Source organism: Procambarus clarkii, chromosome 53 (assembly GCF_040958095.1).
Source record: "Procambarus clarkii isolate CNS0578487 chromosome 53, FALCON_Pclarkii_2.0, whole genome shotgun sequence".
Taxonomy (NCBI): Eukaryota; Metazoa; Arthropoda; class Malacostraca; order Decapoda; family Cambaridae; genus Procambarus; species Procambarus clarkii.
In genome coordinates, this window is record NC_091202.1 from 30862429 (window position 1) to 30889687 (window position 27259).

The 27259-nt window shown below is 44.4% G+C and overlaps 1 protein-coding gene across 2 annotated transcripts in view; it reads left to right on the forward strand.

The window, feature by feature from the left end:
- The window catches only part of nAChRbeta1 (nicotinic acetylcholine receptor beta1), a 146108-nt gene that overhangs the window by 96577 nt on the left and 22272 nt on the right, over positions 1-27259 (forward strand). For both annotated transcript variants that reach the window (XM_069304852.1, XM_069304851.1), the window contains exons 4-7: positions 12205-12314; positions 19696-19786; positions 20710-20880; positions 23144-23323. In XM_069304852.1, the coding sequence (XP_069160953.1) occupies positions 12205-12314; positions 19696-19786; positions 20710-20880; positions 23144-23323 (552 nt within the window). The remainder of the gene's footprint in view (positions 1-12204; positions 12315-19695; positions 19787-20709; positions 20881-23143; positions 23324-27259) is intronic.

Genomic DNA, 27259 nt, shown 5'->3' on the forward strand with positions numbered 1-27259 from the left:
ACTTTTGCCATCAATTCTATTGCATTTTGCAGCCCATATGAAGGAAACTTGTGACAAAATGAAGCTTTTGAGATGTATAATCGCTAAATATCATCGGTGGCAGGTCTGCGGCGACGCGAAAGTTGTTGCACTTGTCATGGGTTTGAAGGATGGATACATAGAGTACTGCTGTTGTCTTTGTGAGTGGGATAGTTGTGCGAGAGCTGCCCCACTCCTCCTGCGTCATTAGAGATTGGCCACTGCGTCATGAGAGACTGGCCACTGCGTCACGAGAGACTGGCCACTGCGTCACGCGAGACTGGCCACTGCGTCATGAGAGACTGGCCACTGCGTCATGAGAGACTGGCCACTGCGTCACGAGCGACTGGCCACTGCGTCCATCATTGGAGCCTAGGGTGAAAACATGTTCAGTATCCACCACTTGTTGAATAAAGCAAGATATTTTCACCACCCTTACACCTAAATCAATAACTAATCAGCGATGGTAATAATATATATAAATATATATCTAAATACAGCGCATCAAAATGCATAATAAACAGCTCATTTCACCTCAGAAGCAGACAACTTTTGAAAAATTGTCGACCAGTATCTAAAAGTTTCTAAGCGCCATCCACAAGGGAGGTCGTTTAGAAACTTTCCACCCAATGATGAGTAGACAGACCCAGAGAGGAATTTTTGGTATTTGTTTTAGCTTATATTCGGGACGTTGGACTTCCCGTTGTTTGTGAGAGGACGGATGGGCCTTTTCTTTGGTCATGTCTCTGTAATACAGACTTCTAGCCGTCCTAGCCCCCCTACGCTAGTAAATGTATTCAAATGACTTTGAACTACCTAGAAGGCAAGTTCTAGAATCCTTTAACATTGTCTCGGTACATAATTTCACGCGGGATTGGTTAGCAGCATTTTGAGAGAGAAGAAACTGTGGATTAACTCTACGGACCTGCCCCTTCATGTTTTAATAACTCTCAGCCTACACAACTCAACAATTTTCTTATCATACCACTCCACAAGCGAATGATGCGTAGCGTGATGATGCTGGACAAGGAAGCAGCGCGGCTACCACTTGGATTAAGTCTTTTCGTTGACAAGGCTGAAAACAAGTGATCATCCAAAAACCACCCGCCAAATCTCATACGGTTTCTAAGTGATAAATCCACAGAAATATATTTACTGTATCTATACTATGAGAGAGGATGTCTGTCAGTCTGTCTGTTTGTCTGTCTATTTGTCTCTCTGTCCGAAGTTGTAGGCCAGACGCATGGGAGGACGGGGAAAGGACAGGATAAATGAAAGAAAAAAAGAGACTCATACAGTAGTTTGAGTCCTTTTCAATAACATATTCTGTGAGAAACGGGAAAGGGGAGAAGCGGAATCTTCCTTTCTCTACAGGTTGGTGCTGTGTAGAATTATTCTCAGACGTCTCACTTGTTTCCAATAATTAAATTAAAGTATTTCGAGTGGGCGTTTGAAGCATCTGATAATATAAAGTGAGCTTTGCACACATTACCCAATCATCTGTATGTGTGTTCGTGTGTGTTTGTGTGCTCATGTATGTATGCAAGTACATATCTCGTTGTTGACCTGACCACACACTAGAAAGTGAAGGGACGACGACGTTTCGGTCCGTCCTAGACCATTCTCAAGTCGATTGTGAGAATGGTCCAGGACCATCACAATCGACTTGAGAATGGTCCAGGACGGACCGAAACGTCGTCGTCCCCTCACTTTCTAGTGTGTAGTTTGGTCAACATATTTCAGCCACGTTATTGTGACTCCTCGTCTGTACATATCTCGTTGTATTTACGAGAATTGGGCTTTCGTATCTTAAGTAACAGTAGACCGGCGACGGGAGTATTGAAATAGCCAATAATCTGGTTTCCTTTCCAATTCTTATTTTCAGTACATAATACTGAGGTAAACAAAAGTTTTTATTTTCTGGAAGAGAGAATGCTCTTGAGCCGAGTATCAGCTTAACAGTTGTGTCTATCGCTATTAACTGAGACATGGCAACGTTTGCCAAATGACCGCACAAAAACGTGATGTATCTATCAGAGTCCCCGCCTGGGATGTAAATTCGATCCAGTCACATGACAACTTTTAAAACTTCAAATCCTAACAATGAGTGACGAGAGAGAGACAGTAAAAAGGGATCTAGCTCTCCTTGAATCCTCCTCAGCCTCCAGGAACACACTTAAGAGACCCCCCACCCCCCACCCCAGCCCCTTGCACCTTCGCTGGGAGCGCAAGCGAGAATCCTCCTTCTTTATGCTTGATAATGCTGTTGAGGATTATGATGAAACTGCGGCCCAGGAGGATGAAGGTACTGAGTGATGTTTATGTGAAGCGAGGTCGTCCGCCTGAATCCCAGAGGCATCTGGTCCTGGACGATAAGGAATAGAATGTGAGGTGAAGGAACGTTCTTGCCTTCCTCAGTGACACACACTTGCCCTTTTCACTGTCATGCTTCATATTTTGATTTAGAATGTGATGTGGAAGCTGTGTTTTTGTTCTCATACTTGGTAACATACACATATATATTTTTTGTTTGGGAACGTCACATGTAAACATTACCGATCATATACATGTATAAGTACACATCTTTTTTTATATATATATAATGCTCCTCATGGAGATTATTCTAACTTAAGTGTGAAGATTCTGATATCTTTAATATCATATTTGTATTCTTAAAGTGTTTATTGGCGTGCTTCATGTTTTATTATTTCTCTTATGTCTCATCATTATTCATTTTTCATCATTTTTATTTTATTTTTTATTTAACTTCAGCTATTAAAGGAATGTTTCAAACACCAAATTCATATTTTTTTTTCAATACTTTCTCGCTCGCTCCTCTACTCTGATTTACATCGTACTGGCGTTTTCTCTCTCTCTCTCTCTCTCTCTCTCTCTCTCTCTCTCTCTCTCTCTCTCTCTCTCTCTCTCTCTCTTTAAACAATTATTTGTTCTTAGTATTACTCCTCTCCTACGTCATCACTTATAATCACTATTATTATAGTTATCATCATAAAAATAATCATCATTATCAGTTACAAAATACATCATAATTCCACCATCACCATCTAGTCCTCGTCTCTTAGCTCCAGTGCACCACAAAACACAAGTATATTGATACACTCACACTACACTGATTCAGCTGCTAATATCAACATATCTACCTAATCTTGATATCGGATCTTCATCCTGTAATTCGTCCTTCAGGCTATGGTTAAACAGGTAGCGGCGGACGCTATCCAGACTTAAGGCTAGGCTCGTCCAAGCGGCCGGTCGACACTATAGACACATTCATCCATTTTCACGCACTGCGTATTCAAATAGCGGTATCAACTCGTATGTAAATTAGGTGAGGTTAGGTGCTTTGGTTCTGATGGCAATTGTTTGCTGTTCTTATTGTTTTTCGTTTGTGGCCAGCCCGTCGTTGAGGGAGTCGGTCGGCCGAGCTGACAGCACGCTGGACTTGTGATCCTGTGGTCCCGGGTTCGATCCCAGGCGCCGGCGAGAAACAATGGGCAGTTTCTTTCGCCCTATGCCCCTGTTACCTAGCAGTGAAATAGGTACCTGGGTGTTAGTCAGCTGTCACGGGCTGCTTCCTGGGGGTGGAGGCCTGGTCGAGGACCGAGCCGCGGGGACACTAAAGCCCCGAAATCATCTCAAGATAACCTCAAGATAGCCCGTTCTTACTAACAATTTTCCAAAACGCGTTGTTTTAGAACCTAAAGAAGCATTCATCAATTTAAATGTTCGTTCTATTAAAAAATGTAAAATCTAATATTATTATTATTATACTGTATTATTATATTATTATTATACTGTATTATTATATTATAATTTCATGTAGAATTAGGCCTTGGTGAGGTCAAGTGTTTTGATTCTGTTGGCTGTTATTTGTATTTGTTGAACGATGGTGAGGCGTTCATTGAGGTACAATTCGAACATAGGAAGAGGGCAAAGCAATGTTCGAGAAAAGTTCGAACATCACTTGTGAGTCGTGTTAAGTGTTTTTCATGAAGTGTTTTCATGAAAAGTTTTTCATGTTCGTGTTAAGTGTTTTTCATGAAGTGTTTTCATGAAAAGTTTTTCATGTTCGTGTTAAGTGTTTTTCATGTCTTCGGCGGCTGGATTAATGAGCATTTGGCCTTTGTTTATGAGGACGGGTTGTGATATTTATTTTTTCCATATGAACACAAATTTCAAAACGTCACCTGAGTTCGCCTGAGACGTGTCACAAGAGTTCGTTCGAGACATGTTTCATGCTCTTGCTCGATACATATTTTATGGGTTAACTCGAGAAATGTTTCATGGGTTCGCTCGAGTGATGTTTCACGGGTTCGCTTGCAGTAGCTCATCAAAAGAGCAGCATGAGGGAGAGGAAAGTATATAGCGTTGTTGATATAGCGACCACGACGACACATGAGTCTCCGGTGCGCCTTTCTCGGGGCAAAGACTCAAAGCTTGCGGCTATATGTCGCCCATCGACAGTAAACAACTTTGGCTGCTGCCTGCGGTATGTAAACAAAGAGTACAGGTGTTGGGATATCCTTATTGTACCTCTAGAAGGCAAGTGCCAGACCCACACTCCCGACAGAGACCCAAATGGAAAGTTTATACGCCACTTCTTATCAACAAAGCAGCCCGTCCTCCTCAACAAAGCAGCCTGACCTCATCAACAAAGCAGCCCGTCCTCCTCAACAAAGCAGCCTGACCTCATCAACAAAGCAGACCGTCCTCATCAATAAAGCAGACCGTCCTCATCAATAAAGCAGACCGTCCTCATCAATAAATCAGACCGTCCTCATCAACAAAGCAGCCGTCCTCATCATCAACAATCGTTAATCCAGCCGCCACACCCCATGTCTATGAATAAAAATGCTTTACACGTGACTCACAACTGATGATGATCAAACATTTCTCAAGCAGTGCGTCACTGACGCCCTCTCCTCGAATCCCACCTCTCTGAATCCAGCCCGTCCTCCAAACAAAGACCCAAAAGTGATTCCATGCACCCGGTTTCAAAAGTGATTCCATGGGAGTCGGCCGAGCGGACAGCACGCTGGATTTGTGATCCTGTGGTCCTGGGTTCGATCCCAGGCGCCGGCGAGAAACAATGGGCAGAGTTTCTTTCACCCTATGCCCCTGTTACCTAGCAGTGAAATAGGTACCTGGGTGTTAGTCAGCTGTCACGGGCTGCTTCCTGGGGGTGGAGGCCTGGTCGAGGACCGGGCCGCGGGGACACTAAAAAGCCCCGAAATCATCTCAAGATAACCTCAAGATAACCCGCCAAACCCCCTGTTTATGAATGAAAAGCGGTTTACACACAACCCGTCCTCGACTCAAGTCCATTACATCCAGCGGTCGACCCCACAGACGTATTCATAAATGTTTACATGCTGTTCATTCAAAACAGGAATTTTCTCAAATATAAATTAATATTATAATATATTAGTATATTATGCTTATATAGGCATAGGTTAGGTTAGGTTAGGTTAGGTGATTGGGTTCTGTTGGCGATTATTTGTATTTGTAGTACGTGGGTGAAGCATTTATAACGTTGTGATTCGAACAAAATTCGTCAGTGAAGCACTTGTTCCGGATATGTTCGAACGTCAGCAGTTGTGAGTCGTGTGTAAACCGCTTTTCATTCATAAACAGGGAGTTTGGCGGGTGCATGGAATCACTTTTGGATCTTTGTTTGGAGGACGGGCTGTTACACACGACTCACAACTGATTTCGTTCGGACACTTCCGGAACAAGTGCTTCACTGACGAATTTTGTTCGAACCACAACCCACGTACTACAAATACAAATAATCGCCAACAGACCTAAACACCTAACCTAACCTACATCTAACCTATGCCTATATATGCACAATATGCTAATATATTATAATATTAATTTATATTTGAGAAATTTCATGTTTTGAATGAACAGCATGTTAAAATTTATGAATGCGTCTGTGGGGTCGACCGCTGGATGTAATGGACTTGAGTCGACGGCGGGTTGAAATGCTTCACCCACGTACTACAAATACAAATAATTGCTAACAGAACCTAAATACCTAACCTAACCTACATCTACATATGTACAATATGCTAATATATAATAATACTAATTTACATTTGAGAAAATTCTTCTGATGATTACACAGTACGTTAAAATTGATGAGTGTGCCTTTGGGGTTGAGCACCAGATGGCCGAGGATGGGTTGCCGGATGGACGAGCATACCCTGAGGATGGGTTGCCGGATGGACGAGCATACCCTGAGGATGGGTTACTGAAACGTGACCCCAGATGATCTGAGCATCAGTCGCTCCCTGACCTATGTTTAGTCAACCAAAACTCAAAGGCATACGATAGAACCAATGTAACCATCCGCTTGGCCAACCTAACTCACGCCCAGTTATACCAAAACGCAGCAACGTCATCCAACGATTCCCGTCGTGACACTCCGCAGAGGGCAACAATGTCCCGAAGACACACCAGAAGCCAACCGAACTCGGCCAACTCCCGACACCTCTCAGCCACGCCAGCGCCGCGCACTCTCTCCAACCTAAGATCTAACCTGAAAATGTAAACAATATCTCAACTTGCCGGTGACCGCAGGCAACAGATGCGTCAGACGTCGTACGAAAACGTACACGAAGGTGGGTGATTGTACAATAAGAGCAGGAGGTTAGGAAGCAAGTGGGATGGAGGCTAGGAGGATGAGAGGGGGATAGGAAGAGTATAGCGAAAGGGAGAGCGGGTTGGAGGCGAAAGGAAACGTTAGGTGAGGGAAAGGACGTGAGGACCATCAGGTGGGTGGCTCCATCTAGCTCTGGCATGTCTTGCGAGAGCTAGATGGAGTGGGTGGCAAGATGGTAGGTGGGCTGGTATGCAGGCTGGGGCCAGCCGACACATTTCTCCCAAACTTACTCGCAAGTTGCAGACGTGTTTGGAGTTTGTACCTTGCGAGAGGCTCCAGGAGTCTTCAATATTGGTGCGATGACGAACCTTGCAGGAATGTGTTTTGTTCACACCAAACACACTTTACTCTTACATGTAGCCTAATTAATGTGTTCCACTATATATTGTATACCAGAGTTGCCCTGGTTTGTATGACTATCTTTTGTCTATCTATCTATCTATATATATATTTATCTATCTATATATACATCAATCTATACATCCGCACACGTTTTCGGTGTACGGAAATACAAGCAAATGCCTGAAGGACTGATTTCCTCAAGGACTAGGATCATATATCATTTTCTTAGGTTGCTTAGAAGCTATACTTATGCCAGAGTATAACAACCTAGAGACAACTGCAAAGATTGTAGACATTGTGTAAATAAACTCGTGGCTAAAGACGAACAAAGTCCTTAAAAACACTGAGGAATACATAGAATATTTAACCCTAATGTGAGAGTTTGAATAGACATGCACACACGAACACATTTTCGATGGTTTTTGTACGAACACAGAACTCAAACCTTTCATCTTGTGGGTGAAACAACGTGTCCAAAAAGGGGAGAATTACATTGCTTTCCTTTGCACCTGTGAATTTAATGGAAGGAACCAAATTGTTGAGTTTTACCAGAAAATCATTGAGGTCCACAGAATATAACAAAAGACATTACATTGTATTTTATCCTATACTTATATTGGATAAAATCCTAGTTTCGGAAACCTACATTTATTATATTGCTGGGTACTGGAGATAAGGGGTTTCATTATCGTCAAATCAAACGTCAAGGCATAGAAGTTCCCATTAAAAACAGAGGTATAATCCCTATCACATTGTTTAATTCATTCATTAATGGTGAATGCACGTAATTGTAGGTTATATTTAAGAAGCTCAGGCAACAGATATTTCAATAAAGCATCCACAGGCACCTTTGTAAACAAAACTCTCACATGAGAACTCACAAGACTTAAAATTGTTCGTCGACTTCTCAGTTGTCAACTTACTCCTTATATCGAGAGTTTTTAATGTGAGAATTCGCCTTTAGTGAAATCATGTTGGTTCTGCTATAGGTCCTTTTCTCCAGATATTCTCCTTGCTTTTTTCTTATGAATAAGGGACACGGGCCTGTGGTTTGATGCCGGTTCTCGGTTTTCCTTTTTATATATTTCCTTCCGAGATTCGATGTCTTATAGCGTTCTGGCAGCTCTCCGGGTTTTCAAAGCTATAGAGCATAGTAAGCGGCCAGCACAAGGCTTCCTCTTCTTCTCTTAGTATCCATGGTGATGTTCAACGGCGCCAGGTGCCTTCTTACTTCGTCGTTAGTTATTTCAAAGGCCACTGTTGCTTGACTTGGCCCAAACCCCTTCCTCCTCAGCTCGGAAACTTCTTGGTATATTGTGAAAAACCTCCGGGAATCTCACGTTAAATTCCTCACATACTTCTATGTTGTTCTCAGTGAATCGCTCGCACACACACACACACACACACACACACACACACACACACACACACACACACACACACACACACACACACGTGTGAGGAATGAGACCTCAGATTGGCGTGAAGTCACCAGTGGAGTCCCACGGGGCTCTGTACTCGGACCTATCCTGTTTCTGATATACATAAATGATCTCCCAGAGGGAATATACTCATTCCTCTCAATTTTTGCTGACGACGCCAAAATTATAAGAAGAATTATGACAGAGGAGGACAGCTTGAGGCTTCAAGAAGACCTGGACAAACTGAAGGAATGGTCGAACAAATGGTTGTTAGAATTTTACCCAAGCAAATGTAATGTAATGAAGATAGGTGTAGGGAGCAGGAGACCAGATACAAGGTATCATTTGGGAGATGAAATTCTTCATGAGTCAAAGAGAGAGAAAGACTTGGGGGTTGATATCACGCCAGACCTGTCCCCTGAAGCCCATATCAAGAAAATAACATCAGTGGCATATGCCAGGTTGGCCAACATAAGAACGGCCTTTAGACACTTGTGTAAGGAATCATTCAGAACTTTTGTATACCACATATGTCAGACCAGTCCTGGAGTATGCGACTCCAGCATGGAATCCATATCTAGTCAAGCATAAGACTAAACTGGAAAAGGTTCATAAGTTTGCCATCAAACTAATACCTGAACTGAGGGGTATGAGCTACGAGAAAAGACTACGGGAATCCTCACGTCGCAGGAAGACAAAAGAGTTAGGGGGGACATGATCACCACATACAAAATTCCCAAGGGAATTGATAGGTTAGATAAAGATAGGCTATTTAACACAAGGGGCACACGCACTAGGGGACACAGGTGGAAATTGAGTGCCCAAATGAACCACAGAGATATTACCAAGAACTTTTTTTAGTGTCAGAGTAGTAGACAAATGGAATGCATTAGGCAGTGATGTGGTGGAGACTGACGCCATACACAGTTTCAAATGTAGATATGATAGAGCCCAGTAGGCTCAGGAATCTGTACACTAGTTGGTTGACAGTTGAGAGACGGGACCAAAGAGCCAGAGCTCAACCCCCGGAAGCACAACTAGGTGAGCACACACACACACACACACACACACACACACACACACACACACACACACACACACACACACACACACACACACACACACACACACACACACACGTCGACGTGTCGACGATCATATCACTACTCACAATAGTGAGGCGTCTTTTTGAAGCCTTCATTAAAACAGGCGGCCAGAGATGAAAGGGTCAGGGCTGAGCCAGGCTGGAGCCCTTCTCTGGATGTGAATGACGAGAGATCCGTGCTTGGGCTTATCTAATAGAGCTTGCCTAATTGTAGCTATGTAAGAGTGGGGAACCAAGACCAAGCTTATGGACCCCGCCTCTTATACCTATTTACCTGGTCCATATGTACCTCTCGACGTTCCAGTACTCAGTTGTACCTTCTCTTATCTTGCCAAGAATCATTAGAGTCAAGCAGAGTACCGTAATCTTGGACGGTTGCCAATGTGGTGCCAATTTTTAAGAATGTAGAATAGTTTAACGTTTAATGCATGAAAATTGCTTTTATCATTATTGGCAAAAGCCAATTGTTTACATAAAGTAAAATATTGAGAGACAGACAGACAGACAAATAGCCATTCTCTCATAGATATAGTTTGAGCTTCCGTATGACAAAAGTAAGATAATTAAGTTTTTTTCCATAAAGTTATCATATCCTCCATCGCTTACCTTTTCAAAGAGTCTTGAAAGACTTTCAAAGACTCTTTGAGTCTTTCAAAGAGTCTCTCAAAGAGCCAATAAACAGTCAAACACCAGTTATTGAGAAATATTGTAGAGACAGATGGCAAGAGTGGGTCCTTGAAGCTGTTATTCATTATACGCGAGTGACCCCTAATTGAGCGATATGACTCGTTGAATGGAAGGCACTAACTATCTGCTTTAAATGGTTTGTTGTGTAGTATTTGCCCTGGTGTTCAGTGGCATTGTTCGGCTGCCATTGGTGTTGAGTACTATTGTTTCTGTCATTGTTATGAGTGAATAGCGCACCCTAATTGTTGGCTTCACGGCCTAGCCATTACAAGTTAGCAGAATGCATTCTATTTGCTATTAATTAGCATTACGGAAAAGTGTCCCTTTGCCAATATGATATTTTTTTTTATTTTAGCAGACTCTTACAAATTGTGATAAAGAAAATTAATTTCGAATATTGAAAAATAACCTTAAAAACAGTTATATTCATAATAATTGTGTAATCAGTCTTTGATTTTTAGTGACGTATTGGACGCTCATGACAAACTCAAAATGCAGTTCATAAAACATTTTGATTATACACTGCCTTCAGGGACAAGACTTTATCTCTACTTTCGAAAGTTTTTTGGCTTTTGTTTTCAAACCAGTTTACATGGAGGGTTTGTGTGTGTGCCCTAAACTAGTTTACGTGCAGGGGTTTATATGTGCCTTAAACCAGTTTACGTGCAGGGGTTTATCTGTGCCCTGAACCAGTTTACATGGAGGGTTTGTGTGTGTGCCCTAAACCAGTTTACATGTAGGGTTTGTGTTTATGTCAAAAACCAGTTTACATGGAGGGTTTGTGTGTGTGCCCTAAACTAGTTTACATGCAGGGGTTTATATGTGCCTTAAACCAGTTTACGTGCAGGGGTTTATCTGTGCCCTGAACCAGTTTACATGGAGGGTTTGTGTGTGTGCCCTAAACCAGTTTACATGCAGGGGTTTATATGTGCCCTAAACCAGTTTACATGCAGGGGTTTATATGTGTCCTAAACCAGTTTACATACTATGTTCCTCTACGACCCCCCCCCCCCCCCCGAGACTTAAATCATTCATCATACAAACGCTTATAATTGCCCTAAAACCTAAACCTTTTCACATCCAAGGTTTGTCTTTTCATTATATCAGTCTTCAGTCAAGAATTTTTTTTACCCCATTTAACTTGTTAGTCGACAGCAACAGTTTGTTAATCCTTGTTAAGGTTGTTAAACATCAACGATCCGAGGTTTGACTATTTACGAAAAGGATTCTACATCTAACGAGTCTCTAACACCTACACATGACTACATCCTGAGTTTGAATACACCCTTAAACCTGCCTCCGTCTAAGGTTATCTTGAGAGGATTTTGATTGAGTGGTTTGATTTGATTGATTTTTTTTAGATGATTTCGGGGCTTAGCGTCTACGCTGCCCGGTCCTCGACCAGGCCTCCTTTTTCTTACACACACACACACACACACACACCCAGAAATCATCCTGTAGCAGCTGTCTAACTCCCAGGTACCTATTTACTGCTAGGTAAACTGGGGCACCAGGGGTGAAAGAAACTCTGCCCATTTGTTTCCACCTCTACCGGGGATAGAACCCGGAACTTCAGGACTACGAATCCGAAACGCTGTCCACTCAGCTGTTAGGCCCCTTTTCAGGTATATCACTCCTATAACTAAAACGTTCATCTCAGCTCCTTCGTTAGTAGTCAGAAATATGAACGTAAAACACCCAATCAACGCATCTGAAAATAGTGAAAGTGGCGACGTTTCGCTCCTTTCTGGACCGAAAGGACGGAACGAAAGGTCGTCGACTTCTAGATATCGTGTTGGTCGTGTAAACAAAATTCTTACCCACGCTACTGTGACTCTCCAGTCTGCTTATGAACGGTGTTCTGTCATCCAAACACGCTTCCACACAGATTTTCTACTGTCATGTCGAGTACTGAGTACACACACCTGTCTTCTACCGCCCCGCAGGTGTGGAAGGACTACCAACTGAGATGGGACGCGGCCGACTATGGTGGCATCAAAGTCCTCCGGCTCCCGCCCGACAAAGTATGGAAACCGGACATCGTATTGTTTAACAAGTAAGTACCCACCTTATTTAATGCTTAGGAAAAAGTGAGCATGAGAGGGGAGACTCTTGAATATGGGGATGATGTGGGGGGGGGGGGGAAACAGGGAGAGGGAAGAGAGAGAAAGGGTGAGATGGGAGAGAAGGAGAGTGTGTGTGGAGAGAGGGGAAGAAAAAGGGTGTAATAGGGGGTGGAAGAGGGGGGAGAGATAGACTACCCCGGGACCCGCCGGGTACTAGCCGCTTCCTGTGGCAAAACTAATTGTTCCATCCACTTCCACACTCTATACGAATAGGCCTGAGAAAGATATGAAGGGAAACAGGGAGAGAGAGAGAGAGAGAGAGAGAGAGAGAGAGAGAGAGAGAGAGAGAGAGAGAGAGAGAGAGAGGGAGGGAGAGAGAGAGAGAGAGAGGAGAGGGAGAGGGAGCGGGAGCGGGAGCGGGAAAAGCTTCGTAAAGTTAACAAAAATGAATAATTAATTCAAATGAAACACAGCGGGCAGCCATTATTGATTAGCACATCTATGAAACCCACCACTGTGCCAATATAGACCTACTTGACCACACACAGTGAAAAGAACACAGTTTGGTTACATAAAAAAATTAAACAAAAGCCAGACAAATATAACCTGAAAACAGACCATGACAAAATTGGTGGAATAGTTATTTAATTAAATTTAATATAAAGCCAATAAAAAAAATATTGTGTGTTGCATGTGCAATAAAATTCGAACAGAATATAAATTAATGTAAAGTTAAACCAATTGGTGTGATTTCCAAGTCGACGAGAGAGGGAGCTTTGAAGCAGCAATATTGCAGAGATCACATCATGCCCTGCAACACGGCTCGACCAAGCACTCATCTTGACGTAGCGTAAAAGAGAAACAGAAAGAGACAGACAGACAGAGCAGAGAGACACAGAGCTAGTAAACAAGATAGAGAGTGTGGAATGGTGACAGAAAGTCTTTTTGTTTACTCTGTGTTTGCTGTCTTTGCTTGTTGCAAGAGCAGTCTAAGCAACATTTTTGGATCATAACATCAACAGAATTACGCCTTTAAGGATCTATTATAATCTTCATACACAGACTGTCAACTAAGATCTTCTAAGTTAACCCCAAAATTAATCAGGGTCTAAATTTGAGGCAAGGTGTTGTTAACTCACCTTAATAGCACCTTGACTAAATATTATGCACAAATGCTCCACACACACACACACACACACACACACACACACACACACACACACACCTTTCGAACATTCTTTGATCTAAGATAATGCTGAAAGATCGTGCAGGACAGGAAAATGCTTTTCAAATGCAAATTTCAGGCCATATAAAAATGCTGGATGAAGCTTGAAAAATAATAAATAATCTAATAAAACCGTATTTTTCTTTTGAACAACTGTGGTCACTATGTAACCTTCGTGTGTTCTTAAGCCTTTCAACACACATATTTAAACAAAATGTTAGATCATTAAAATAATAGTTGTTCAGACAGACGTTCATAAAAAGAATTGGAAATTCAAAGGGGAAAAAAAATTACTTTTACCTCTACTAAATCAAAATCTATTCAAGAACAACATGTGCTGTTACCTGGGATTCCTCTGAATCCAGATTCAGTGGAATCCCAAGTTGAATGACTTTTACCATGTCGTGGTCCAGAGGTAAGGTGTGCGACTTGGCGTGGACCCAGGTGGAGGGTTCGAATCTCCGCATTGCTCCAGTTGATCTTTTCATTTATATCTCACATTTGCGGGATTTCCTTTACTTTTCTAAATCATCTCATCAGTTTTGCATCGGCGGCAAACACTGGACAAGGAGGATCCTGTTTAATTGATATATATATATATATATATATATATATATATATATATATATATATATATATATATATATATATATATATATATATATATATATAATATATATATATTAGAAGGATTATGGGTCGTAGTACTTTTGTAGTAGAGCGCACATTACGTCACTCCATTTTCATCTCTCGGATCTCATTAATACCCTCTGCGTCCTATCCTGTAGGTACTCTCGCGTCCCGCTCAGCACGCTGCCAGGTACTCCAGGTTGTTTCTCAAGGTTAAGAAATACTCACTGACGCACACATTCGTAAGACAGAATTATAAATGCATTTGATGCTTGTGTCCCAACCTTCGACAATATATTTCCGTACAGTCGTCCAGATATATCATTAATATCGTTTCAAACACGTGAGTTGCGATTTTTTACTCTCAAAATATTATTTAGATCAGATTTTCGACGTGAAAATTTATTGCCTTTTCCCTGCTCCTTATTTGCATAAATTTTAGAAGAATAAGTTTTCAATTTGCACGAAGATATCACCACAAACATCAGCAAAATAAACACAGCATAAAAAAAATTATAATTAGCACTCACAAGAAGAGTTATTTATACGAGACAATAAAGGTAGGAGGGAATACCATCACACTTAATATGAGAAACTCATGCGAGAGAGCTCATTGGGCACGATTTATAAACTAAACACATTTAGGTACCGTAGCATTTATGCAGCTGGACTAGACTATATGAAGGGGAGTACAGAATGTGTCAGAAACCAGCAAATACCCATCACACAGGATGGTTAGTCATAGAGGGCCCTGTAGTCAGTAGCCTATACTGGCAAACTTTCAGTGCATGATGTGGATATCCTCGTGCACACGAGAGGTAATAAAGCGATTGCAAAGCTCAAGATGCCTCATACTGGCAGGTCTGAAGTCTAGTGACTGGGTATTCAAAAATGTAGTGTGTGAGATTAGAACCCAATTCATACACCTGGAGTGCTCAGGATGGGAGATCCGTCACCTGTAGCCATCTGCCACAGAAAACGGTAACCATCCTTGCGGTTACCTTGCGATGATTCCGGGGCTTAGCTTCTCCGCGGCCCTGTCCTCGACGAGCCCTCCTGGTTTCTGAACTGGTCAACCAAGCTGTTGGATGCCGTTGCTCACAGCCTGACGTATGAATCACAGCCTGGTTTATCAGATATCCTTTGGAGGTGTTTATCAACTTCTCTCTTGAACACTGTGAGGGGTCGGCTAGTTAGGCCCCCTCATGTGTAGTGGAAGCGTGTTGAACAGGTTCGGGCCTCTGATGTTGATAGAGTTCTCTCTCAGAGTACATATTACACCTCTGCTTTTCAACGGGGGTATTCTGCACATCCTGCCATGCCTCCTGGTCTCATGTGGTGTTATTTCTGTGTGCAGGTTTAGGACCAGCCCGAACCAACGGCAACCCAACCTGATCCTGGCAACTACTGTGTCGCACAGTCTGCTGAACGCTTTGTACTTCAAATAAACATGAGTTTTGGATCGAAACAAATCATAGATTTATACTGGTGCTTTCAGGCATTTTAGATGTCAGTCATTTCTTTCCTATTAGACCTGAGTTTGTTCTGCGTGTTCTTGAGACTAGAGAGGCACCCAGGGTGTCTTGGGAACTCTGGGGGGCAGAAGAGATACCCCAGAGAGGTTGTGAGGTCTCAGGATGGCTAAATCACTCTATTAACGTCTGCCTTCAAGACGCCCCGGGAAGCTGTGAATCGTCCTCACGAGCCTTGCTTCTTAACCAAATGAGAACCAACCCCTACACCGAGTAGGAACCACCTCTACACAGAGTAAAGGTCGTCCGGCCTTCCAAGCTGTATCGTGGGGGTCGTCCGGCCTTCCAAGCTGTGTCGTGGAGACCGTCCGGTCATCCAAGCTGTGTCGTGGGAATCGTACGGTCTTCCAAACTGTGTCGTGGAGACCATCCGGCCTTCCAAGCTGTGTCGTGGGGACTATCCCAAGTGGTGTTTTCACATTCATCAGGAAGACGGGTTTCTCTACCAAGAACGACTCCTACCTACCAACTGGGACTGCCCCATATACTAAGTGGATGGCCGCCTGTACCACACTGGAACCTTCGTCCAACTCGGCTATTTCTGTTTGCTTTATTATAGTATTTGGAGAACTAACTTTAAAAAAAAGAGATCTCAAACGTTATGTTTAAGAAGAAAAAGATTAACTGAAATACTAAAGCATACACGAATACCTCAGCAAAGATAAAGTAATCTAAATAAGGAGATTTATGAAAATAAATCAGACGCAAAACCGACCATATCACAGTGAAGAAATGTTAGTGGAACAGACCATACAGAATACGTTTTCGCATACGCAAAATACAAAAAAAAAGTGAAGGGCCTATATGCACCAAAAGAGGTTACGTACAGAAGGATCGACAAATAGATTACAGGGAAATTCTGAAATGACAAAAAAAAAGTCGAAAATCGTGACAGCTTCCTCATTCATGAACGATATCCACCAGACGAAAATAAAACGCACTATAAACAAAAGCAGGAGACATTGATTAATATAACTGAACGCGCATATCAGTGCTCTCAGTCCTGGGTATACAATCCGAGAGGTAAACCCCTTATTTATCGGTGTATACATATTTAAAAAAAAAAAATACATTCGTCTTGGACGATTGTTTGAAGTAAAATATTTTTTTGCCGGTTGGTCAGTAAACCATCGTCGTGGCCTTAATAACCCTTCCCAGATTAATAGGTCATAACTGACCCTGCCCGAAACGCTTTGCGTAATAGTGGCTTTAGGCATTGTATGTACTAGCTCTATCTATAAAGCCAACAAACTTTGTAAAATCTCTTTATGTATGTACCTTTACCTAAATAAAAATTATTATTATTATTATTATTATTATAAGTTCAGCAGCAAACCAAAGCCCGGCTCCTGGAGCTGCATATTTATAAGGAAATACCGAATGTTTATAAGGAAATACCGAATGTTTATAAGGAAATACCGAATGTTTATAAGGAAATACCGAATGTTTATAACGAAATACCGAATATTTATAAGGAAATATTGAGAAAAACTTGGATACTGGCGAGATACCAGAAATATTAAAAGGGGGACCCTGGTGTTCAGTGTACGACGCCCCGGTGTACAATGTTGTTGCGAAATCATAAGAACATAAGAACAAAGGTAACTGCAGAAGGCCTATTGGCCCATACGAGGCAGCTCCTATCTATAACCACCCAATCCCACTCATATACATGTCCAACCGGCGCTTGAAACAATCGAGGGACCCCACCTCCACCATGTTACGCGGTAATTGGTTCCACAAATCAACAACCCTGATTTGACATGACAACAATCTGATCATGACAACAATCATGACCTCATGTGTGTATTGAATGTTATTTCCAGCACATATCTTGACTTGTAAATCTCTTTAGCCAGACGTGGAAATGGAGTGAATCACTGAGACAAGTCGGGCAGTAGTTAAAGTGCTGTTGGTAGGCAACGGAGAGCTGTTTACATCGTCGTGGCGGGAACTCCGCCGCCACCAATCAGCGCCAACCATTCCCCCATATGCCCCCCAAACGCTGGTCGACCTGGACCCACCAAAACAGTAGCAGTCTCGGTTCACTTTACATAGAGCAAATATCCTTCTGCAAGACGCCTCGGCCCGCCTCGGCCCGCCTTCCTTATGGCGTCGTTCAGCGCGACACATCCGCCTCTCGCCCGGTGCAGAATCTTGTGCAGCCTTGGAGGAAGTTTTGTCGTTCCCTCCCGAGGGCAAGATTAGGGATTTCTTGGAATATTTACATTTATTCGGTGTATATTTGAGTCCTGACATCTTTTTGGACATGTAGAAATGCTCCTTGCGACAGTGTGCGTACGTGTGTAACTTTAAGGCGGTGGCTGGAGGGTGTGTGAATATTTATACAATCTGGTTGAATATTAAATACGTAAATATGAAAATGTTCAGATTGATGGTGAAAGTGATTTAACATTGTATATTAAAGGAAAAAGTGATGGTAGTGTACATATTTTTTGTTAGTATATATTTGTTGAACGATATAGCGGTGATAATTGTTATTAGATCTATTGTTTTAATTATTATTTATTAATTTATTATTATTATATCCCTTTAACGATTTCACTTGGGTTGGGCAGCGCAGCTGCTGCCTTGCTTCGTGCAGATCGGTGTCCAGTCCCAGACCGTCAAAGCCGTTGGGCACTATTCCTTCCCTTCGTCATATCCTTAATCTCCCTATATCCCTTTTTTTTTTTTTTTTTAGTGCTATAGTCGTAATGTCATAGTGCTATCATTATAATTAGCTTGAAGCACTAGTGTGGCCCTATTGACTCGGAAATAGGAAATGTCAATATAGGGTTTGTTCATTATAGGAACTAGGGTAGTAGTGGCGTAATGTGAGTGCTCAGCCGCACTGAATATCTCATGACACACCAGACTAGTGGTTAGATTGTTCCAATAACTTCAAAAAGCTTAAAAAAAAAATTGGGAGGGATAGTTAACACAACTGATGTAACTGGGGAAAATGGCTGGGGTGTCCTCCAAGAGGATAGACTCATCCCAACATTGTCAGGAACCTTTTATGTCCCGTGTAGAAAGAGATTGAAGTTCCCTCGCTACGCGGTATATATATTTTCCTTGTGAATTTCACTATAAGCTGTTCAACAACAGGTGGAGGCCCAAGAACTGATCCTCGACCTTCCATACGCATATAATTTAACATCAATACAAGATGACCCAAACGAAAGAGACGCGATATCCCCCGCCCATTATAAAATACTAGCTGGAATTAATGGTTCAAACAAGGCCATTAACGGCATGGAAGGTATACTCGGCCCAATGGTCAGCAATCGCCACTCTAAATCCAGTGAACCGGGGTTATATTCCCCGACCAAAAGTTAAATAATTGGGCAGAGCTTTGTACGTTTAGCGTCTCTTTAAGTGCCCGGACGTTTACACAACTGCCGTGGGGACATGATACAAGGAAAATAAGTCGCATATCGGTACATTAGACAACCGACGGTCACACAAGCGCGGTTTAAAGAGCGAACGGCTTTATCTTGCCCGCACAAACTGGGTAACTACAGGTGGGAACTGGACCCGCAAACACCCCGCCTGGGAGATCTGAGCCGATGTTTATGGCACTCGGAACTAAATGTGTGACGTATTCTAAGAATAAAGTGGAGTCGCGGCTTCCCTTGAAGCTTCTTACGGTCGTATAACCAGATTTAACAGATTTCCGAATGTTAAAATATTAAGTTGTTAGAATGTGTTAGCTTAGGTGGGGCTTGGTCGGGTTATGTTGGGCACATATGTAGGATTTCAAATAATTCGTTGGCTTGTATCACTCACATGTAGAGGCGATATAGACCCCCTGAAGCCTCGCAAACTTGTAGAACGTCCTAATTGCGAATGAAAATGCAACCCCAAGAGCTGAAGCTCGACTCGTGCTCTGCGTAACCTCCGCCTCACTCTCCCTTTTTTCGAGCTCTCCCTTTTCGAACTCTCCCTTTTTTCGAGCTCTCACCTCTCCTCCTCCGACAGCGCCGATGGGAACTACGAGGTCCGCTACAAGAGCAACGTCCTTATCTACCCCAACGGCGAGGTCCTCTGGGTGCCGCCCGCTATCTACCAGGTCAGTTATGTGGTTACAAGTCATCAATGATACGCACGCATACTCTACTCGCCAGGTTAGTCATCTACTATTCCTACTCATTGGCTCTGTTGTTGTCAATTCTGCGACATCAAAGATAAAGTTTTTGTACTGTTTTCACACCCGAGGTACCTTGTTAAGACGTTTGTAGCTCTCTAAGCGGACTTGATGTTCCGGACACGCCCCAGAGAGCGGATAATTTACTAGCCAGATTTGTTTTACTTCATAAAATTGGTCACTGTTTATACTACTCGGCCACAGGGCAAGATGGTGTCTTGCGCCAAGCCTCGCTTTCTCTTGTGCAGAGGGGTGGTGGAGGAGTCTCTCTCCCCCCTTGAGCAGGGAGGGTAGAAGTGCCTCCCCCCTCCCCCCTTGTGCAGGGGGTGGAAGTATCTCTCTATCTCTCCCTTGTGGAGGGGAGTGGCACTCGGCAAGTGCTATACGAGGAGCAGATGGTTGAGCACCGTAGGCACCACGAGGCTCCAGTACCGTAAGGTGTCGAGAGGTGTTTTACCACCCATGTTGTCGGTGGATATTTGTAAACAATGATATTTACGTTTAATAAAAAGATTAAACCTCCCACACTATCCTCCCCATCCCTCACCACCACCACCCCACCCCCCCCCCCACCCCCTACCTCACAGCCCCACTCACTACTCTTAGTGTCTACCCCCTTTAACACCTTCCCCATTCTTCCAAAGCCTCGCTACTCTTCACATGCACCCCATCCAGAGCTACTGTTGCCCTTGTAATCCTCTAGTCTGTTGTCACCACCCATTCCTCACTACCCATTCATCCCATCTCTCCATTTCCTCACTCTCCCTCCACCTTTCCCTCGCCAGAGCACTCTCTCTCTCTCTCTCTCTCTCTCTCTCTCTCACTCACTCACTCGTCTCTCCTCACAGAGTTCGTGCACCATAGATGTTACCTACTTCCCCTTCGATCAGCAGACGTGCCTAATGAAGTTTGGTTCTTGGACCTTCAACGGGGACCAGGTCTCGCTCTCTCTCTACAACGAGAAGAATTTCGTCGATCTCTCAGACTACTGGAAATCCGGGACCTGGGATATTGTCGAGGTGGGTGGTTGCTGGATGGATGGGAGGGCGTGGCTGGCAGTTTTATGACTCTGCCATGAAGGTTGCTATATAATGCAGTCTTGCTATATACTGTTGTTATATAATGTTGCTATATAATGCAGGGGGCAAGGTACCTCCACCTCGCCCCTCGTGGCTTGAGTTAGGTACCATGACATTTTTTTTCCTTAGGAATGCTGAAGGGAATTAACACATTGATCAGTTTAAATAAATTGGATTCGTGTGCATTTACCGTAGAGAAATAATAATAATAATAAAAGCTTAGTGAAATAAACCTAAAAAATACTACAGTGGTTTACTTTGCAGGAACTGTGTACTTGTAGTTGTAGGTTTGTAAGTTGTAAAAAAGTTATAAACCTTTAGGTTTACTTGTAGTTTACATGGATATTAAATGAAGCCTCTAATATTTAAGATTTTTGGCCATGACTTAGAAAGCAAACCTTTTAATTTTAAGTTTAATGCCATAAATGCTTAATTCTCTAAATAATATAACATGACTGAAATTTAGTTTTAAGAAATTTAGCAATATAAATTTTTTTAAGTGATGCTTATTGATAAGAAGCATGGAGTGATTTATTAAAGAATGTGAAGGTTGACAAAAGCATAGATATGGCCTTTAATATTCACAATAACAACATGAAATCACTTAGGGATAAGTGAACTCTATTTCATGGTGTTAATTAGGCGTTTCTTAGTTAATTATTTTTGCAGATTTTTTGGAGAATGTTCTTAAACTTATTTCACAATTTTAGGATCCCTAACTTGCATGCATTTTCTACTTTGCCTCAAGAGTGATTCAAAAATGTCAGTCTAGACTGTACTAGAAATATGAATTAAACTGTAATCTGTTGCCTCAACTCCACAAAACTTGACAAAAATAAGAGAAGTCAACAGGGAGAAGCTCCAGTCGACAACTGGAAGCCTAGACGGTGGAATACGGAGGCCTTACGAATGGTCGTTAGAGAATTGCAAGCAGTAATATTAAATACCTTGGAATGATGTAGCGACGGAAGCTACGAAACTTGCAACTAAGGGAAGGAATATTGATATTTACATAAAACAAAATCTAGCACAGTGTTGCTGGTGTGGGGGGGGGGCAGTGTCCCGCCCTCTAGCAGTGTTGCAGGTGTGGGGGGGCAGTGTCCCGCCCTCTAGCAGTGTTGCTGGTGTGGGGGGGGCAGTGTCCCGCCCTCTAGCAGTGTTGCTGGTGTGGGGGGGGGGGCAGTGTCCCGCCCTCTAGCAGTGTTGCTGGTGTGGGGGGGGCAGTGTCCCGCCCTCTAGCAGTGTTGCTGGTGTGGGGGGGGGGGCAGTGTCCCGCCCTCTAGCAGTGTTGCTGGTGTGGGGGGGGCAGTGTCCCGCCCTCTAGCAGTGTTGCTGGTGTGGGGGGGGGGGGCAGTGTCCCGCCCTCTAGCAGTGTTGCTGGTGTGGGGGGGGGGCAGTGTCCCGCCCTCTAGCAGTGTTGCTGGTGTGGGGGGGGGGCAGTGTCCCGCCCTCTAGCAGTGTTGCTGGTGTGGGGGGGGGGGCAGTGTCCCGCCCTCTAGCAGTGTTGCTGGTGTGGGGGGGGCAGTGTCCCGCCCTCTAGCAGTGTTGCTGGTGTGGGGGGGGGGGCAGTGTCCCGCCCTCTAGCAGTGTTGCTGGTGTGGGGGGGGCAGTGTCCCGCCCTCTAGCAGTGTTGCTGGTGTGGGGGGGGGGGCAGTGTCCCGCCCTCTAGCAGTGTTGCTGGTGTGGGGGGGGCAGTGTCCCGCCCTCTAGCAGTGTTGCTGGTGTGGGGGGGGGGGGCAGTGTCCCGCCCTCTAGCAGTGTTGCTGGTGTGGGGGGGGGGCAGTGTCCCGCCCTCTAGCAGTGTTGCTGGTGTGGGGGGGGCAGTGTCCCCCCCTAGCAGTGTTGCTGGTGTGGGGGGGGGGCAGTGTCCCGCCCTCTAGCAGTGTTGCTGGTGTGGGGGGGGGGCAGTGTCCCGCCCTCTAGCAGTGTTGCTGGTGTGGGGGGGGCAGTGTCCCCCCCTAGCAGTGTTGCTGGTGTGGGGGGGGGGGCAGTGTCCCACCCTCTAGCAGTGTTGCAGGTGTGGGGGGCAGTGTCCCTCCCTAGCAGTGTTGCTGGTGTGGGGGGGGCAGTGTCCCTCCCTAGCAGTGTTGCAGGTGTGGGGGGGCAGTGTCCCCCCCCTAGCAGTGTTGCTGGTGTGGGGGGTGCACAGTGACCCTCCTAGCAGTGTGTTGCTGAAGCATTAACCTTGTCCCCCGTGCCGCAGGTGCCGGCGTTCCTGAACGTGATCCACAACGACCGGGGCCCCACCGAGACGGACATCACCTTCTACATCACCATCAGACGGAAGACGCTCTTCTACACCGTCAACTTGATCCTCCCAACAGTGCTCATCTCCTTCCTCTGTATCTTGGTCTTCTACCTCCCGGCCGAGGCCGGCGAGAAGGTGAGAGCTACTGGGCAGGCAGGGAGGGAGAGAGGAAGGGAGAGGGAGGGAGGAAGGGAGAGGGAGAGAGGAAGGGAGAGGGAGGGAGGAAGGGAGAGGGAGGGAGGAAGGGAGAGGGAGGGAGGAAGGGAGAGGGAGGGAGGAAGGGAGAGGGAGGGAGGAAGGGAGAGGGAGGGAGGAAGGGAGAGGGAGGGAGGAAGGGAGAGGGAGGGAGGAAGGGAGGAAGGGAGAGGGAGGGAGGAAGGGAGAGGGAGGGAGGAAGGGAGAGGGAGGGAGGAAGGGAGAGGGAGGGAGGGAGGAAGGGAGAGGGAGAGGGAGGGAGGGAGGGAGGAAGGGAGAGGGAGGGAGGAAGGGAGAGGGAGGGAGGAAGGGAGAGGGAGGGAGGAAGGGAGAGGGAGGGAGGAAGGGAGAGGGAGGGAGGGAGGAAGGGAAAGGGAGGGAGGAAGGGAAAGGGAGAGTGGGGTAAGGCAGGGTATTAATGTGGAAGAGTGGGAGGCAGGAATTTTTTACGGGCTATTCATGCCCGTGCCACCTCTTGGGTGGCTTAGGCTTCATCAATGAGGCAGGCAGGCAACTCCACAATATGGAACAAACTTAAAATATTCATCAAAGCCATTCCCTCACTATAGACAATGACACACAACTTGCTAAGTTGGACTCAACACAGCTATGCAACTTGGCAACTAGTATATCGACATCTTGATATAACCCATTAACAACCATACAAAAAAAGGAGAAAAGATGTACTCGCCTACAAAGGTTGTAAGGTCAACAAAGCTGGCCGACCCAACTACGGAACAGCAATTGAAATCTGGAGCAACGTACCTCCACAAAATCCTGGATAATATCCATGACTAGTTCCTGGATAATATCCATGGCAACGGCTCGCATCGACATTCAAACGATTAAAGGTACAATGGTTATCGGAACCTGTTGTCATCCACCAAGACCGCCCATCCACCCTACTGACCAACGTCATGAAACTTGTCAGAAGGGACAGTCCTGCCTACTTTCTTGCCTGACCTGAATGCAGGATACAGAGCCCTGGAACATGAGACAACCAACCAGATAGAAGCTGCTGCCATACACAACACGAGTAACAGAAATATCATCTGGGCCCAGACTTTCCCAACGTACGTCAGACAAAGCCACAGTGTCGAATCAGACAAAATAATGTCAAATATTTGTGAATATTTGAGCATTATGCTCATTGTAACAATCTAATTGAATTACTCGCATTAGTCAAAACTCTGTACTGATAAAATTAAAGTGTTAATAATATGTTCCTACACCTTCAAAACAACTCTTGAACTCTATACACTGCAAACCAGATAAGTCTCCTGCAACTTTATAAAAAACGGATGGACAGACGCAGGGCTGTCTTCACGATGAGTTGCAAGATTTATGCAAAACAGAATATACCGAAAAATTTGATTATAATCAAATCTAAACAGACCTCGGAAACCCAGGAAAGTTCTTGATAATTTTAATAAACTTCATGTGAACCTTCGGCTGAGGAATCTCACTACATCAACGATGCCTCGGGGAAATATAGCTTCACAAAGACGAGAATTTAGGAAGTACTAGGGGAAAAAATATTCATAATAAATTCTCGGGAAAATGTCAAATTTTGTTCCAAAACAGAAATTTACATATCTAGTCAATAGAGTTGCAACATTACTTCCAACACAAACCACAGGCTTCAACACACACGATGAGAGCCTCCCTCGTGAACCACATAACCTTCGAAGATCTGTGAACAAAAGTAACTTGAGAAGTTTTAATAGCAAGACACCTGGCATTAGTTAAACAAGCAAAATTATATTGATTAGCGTCTTAGTAATTACAATTTGTCAATATACACAAATGCAGCTCTGACTTACGGACAATTCCCCAACTTACTTTAAAAAGCGGGTACAATCTGATTAATTCCGAAGCTTGGAGTTAAGCCAAGCTTCTGTCATTTTCATAGTAAACAATGCTACCAGTTTGCGTGCAGCTGTTTCATACGCCATCCGTGTAAACAGAGCAGGACGGCCACCACCAATCTGTTCTCGGGTCAGGCTCGTTAAAGGGGCGGCCGTCCCCCCCCCCCCCCCCCCACCCCCCCATGAAGCATTCATCCATTTTAACGTATTGTGAATTAAAATAGATTTGTTCTCGTATGTTACTATTATGTTGGTTTTTGTATAGTTAAACATAGGTTAGGGGTTCAGGTTCTGTTGATTATTTGCAACCCGTCCTCAGGTCCTCATAACAATATTATTTTATATACGAGGACAAACCTATTTTTATTAATGTTAAAATTTAGGAAAGAGTCTGATGGCCAGAAGAGCCTGGCCTGAGGACGGGCTGCCGCCACGCTTGGTCCGAACTCCAGGTTCAACCCGCACGACGAGCGAACATCTGGGATACCTGCTCTGTGCAGGTATCCCAGATGTGCCTGGGGGTCACTGGAACACGGACGGCGATTTGACTTGGCAGATCTTGATAATGCCGTCTGGTATTCTTGCTCAACGGCCCGCATTGCTGTGATGCCTGGCTCGCTTATCGCCTGGGGTCACGGGAGAAGACGGGCGGTAAGAGCCAGTCAGTGGGCAGAACTGGCTCCTGATCCCGGAGGTCACTGGATGACCTTTTTTGTTCTCTTGGGTACGAGTTTTGGAGAGGGTCATCGGGTGTTTCTGCCGCAACTTTGACTATCCAGTGTGTTCAGTGTGGGGGAGGGGGTGGCGCCTCCTGCCTCCTCGAAGGACTCCTAGGGCTCCCTAACACCTACCTGTGTGTACAGGACCGCAAGGCACGTTTGTTTCCGCCGCCAAGGACGTCAGAGCCCCAAAGCTTTGCGTTTGTAATGGAACCATACATAGTTTGTTGTTGAATCATACGTAGTTTGTTATTGAACCAATCCCCCCCCCCCCCCTTCCTTCGAGGGGGATGTGGGGGACATATCCGGCACGAGTGTCGTCGTGGCCCCATGAATCAAACGAAATGCTCGGAACACTGCTAACCATGTACCGGCATAAGTATCGTAAAACACGATAACCAAAACATCACCACAAAACACCGCGCTGGCGACGAGCACGAGCACTTAACCTCTAGCTGTCTATCAACTAGCCGGCAAAAAGACTTAAAATAAGAGAAGACAGTGGTGTGTGGCGCGGGAAGGAGAGGTAGCGGGAGGGACATGTAACACCAGGTCCCGCGAGTACCACATTCATGACGTGAGCCGTCGGGAGCTGTGTACTGCTCTGCCAGTACACAGTTACCCCATATGCAAAAAGCGCTCCGTGTTCCACAGTTCTTTTTTTTTTTCCTGACCATGCTGTGTTGTTGTCTGCTGTGTTGTTGTTGTTGTCTGCTGTGTTGTTGTTGTTGTCTGCTGTGTTGTTGTTGTTGTCTGCTGTGTTGTTGTTGTTGTCTGCTGTGTTGTTGTTGTTGTTGTTGTCTGCTGTGTTGTTGTTGTTGTCTGCTGTGTTGTTGTTGTTGTTGTTGTCTGCTGTGTTGTTGTTGTTGTCTGCTGTGTTGTTGTTGTTGTTGTTGTCTGCTGTGTTGTTGTTGTTGTTGTTGTCTGCTGTGTTGTTGTTGTTGTTGTTGTCTGCTGTGTTGTTGTTGTTGTTGTTGTCTGCTGTGTTGTTGTTGTTGTTGTTGTCTGCTGTGTTGTTGTTGTTGTTGTTGTCTGCTGTGTTGTTGTTGTTGTTGTTGTCTGCTGTGTTGTTGTTGTTGTTGTTGTCTGCTGTGTTGTTGTTGTTGTCTGCTGTGTTGTTGGGATTTGAAGCAACAATACTTGTGCACAAGGTTAGGCAAGAGGTAAGTTTGGTGTTGTGCATTGGTGTAAACTTTTGCATTGAATTGCTTGCGACGTTCTCAAAATTAAAGTAGCTACGGTAAACTCTTAATTTACGTACAATGTGTTAAGCGTTTATTATTCTGAAG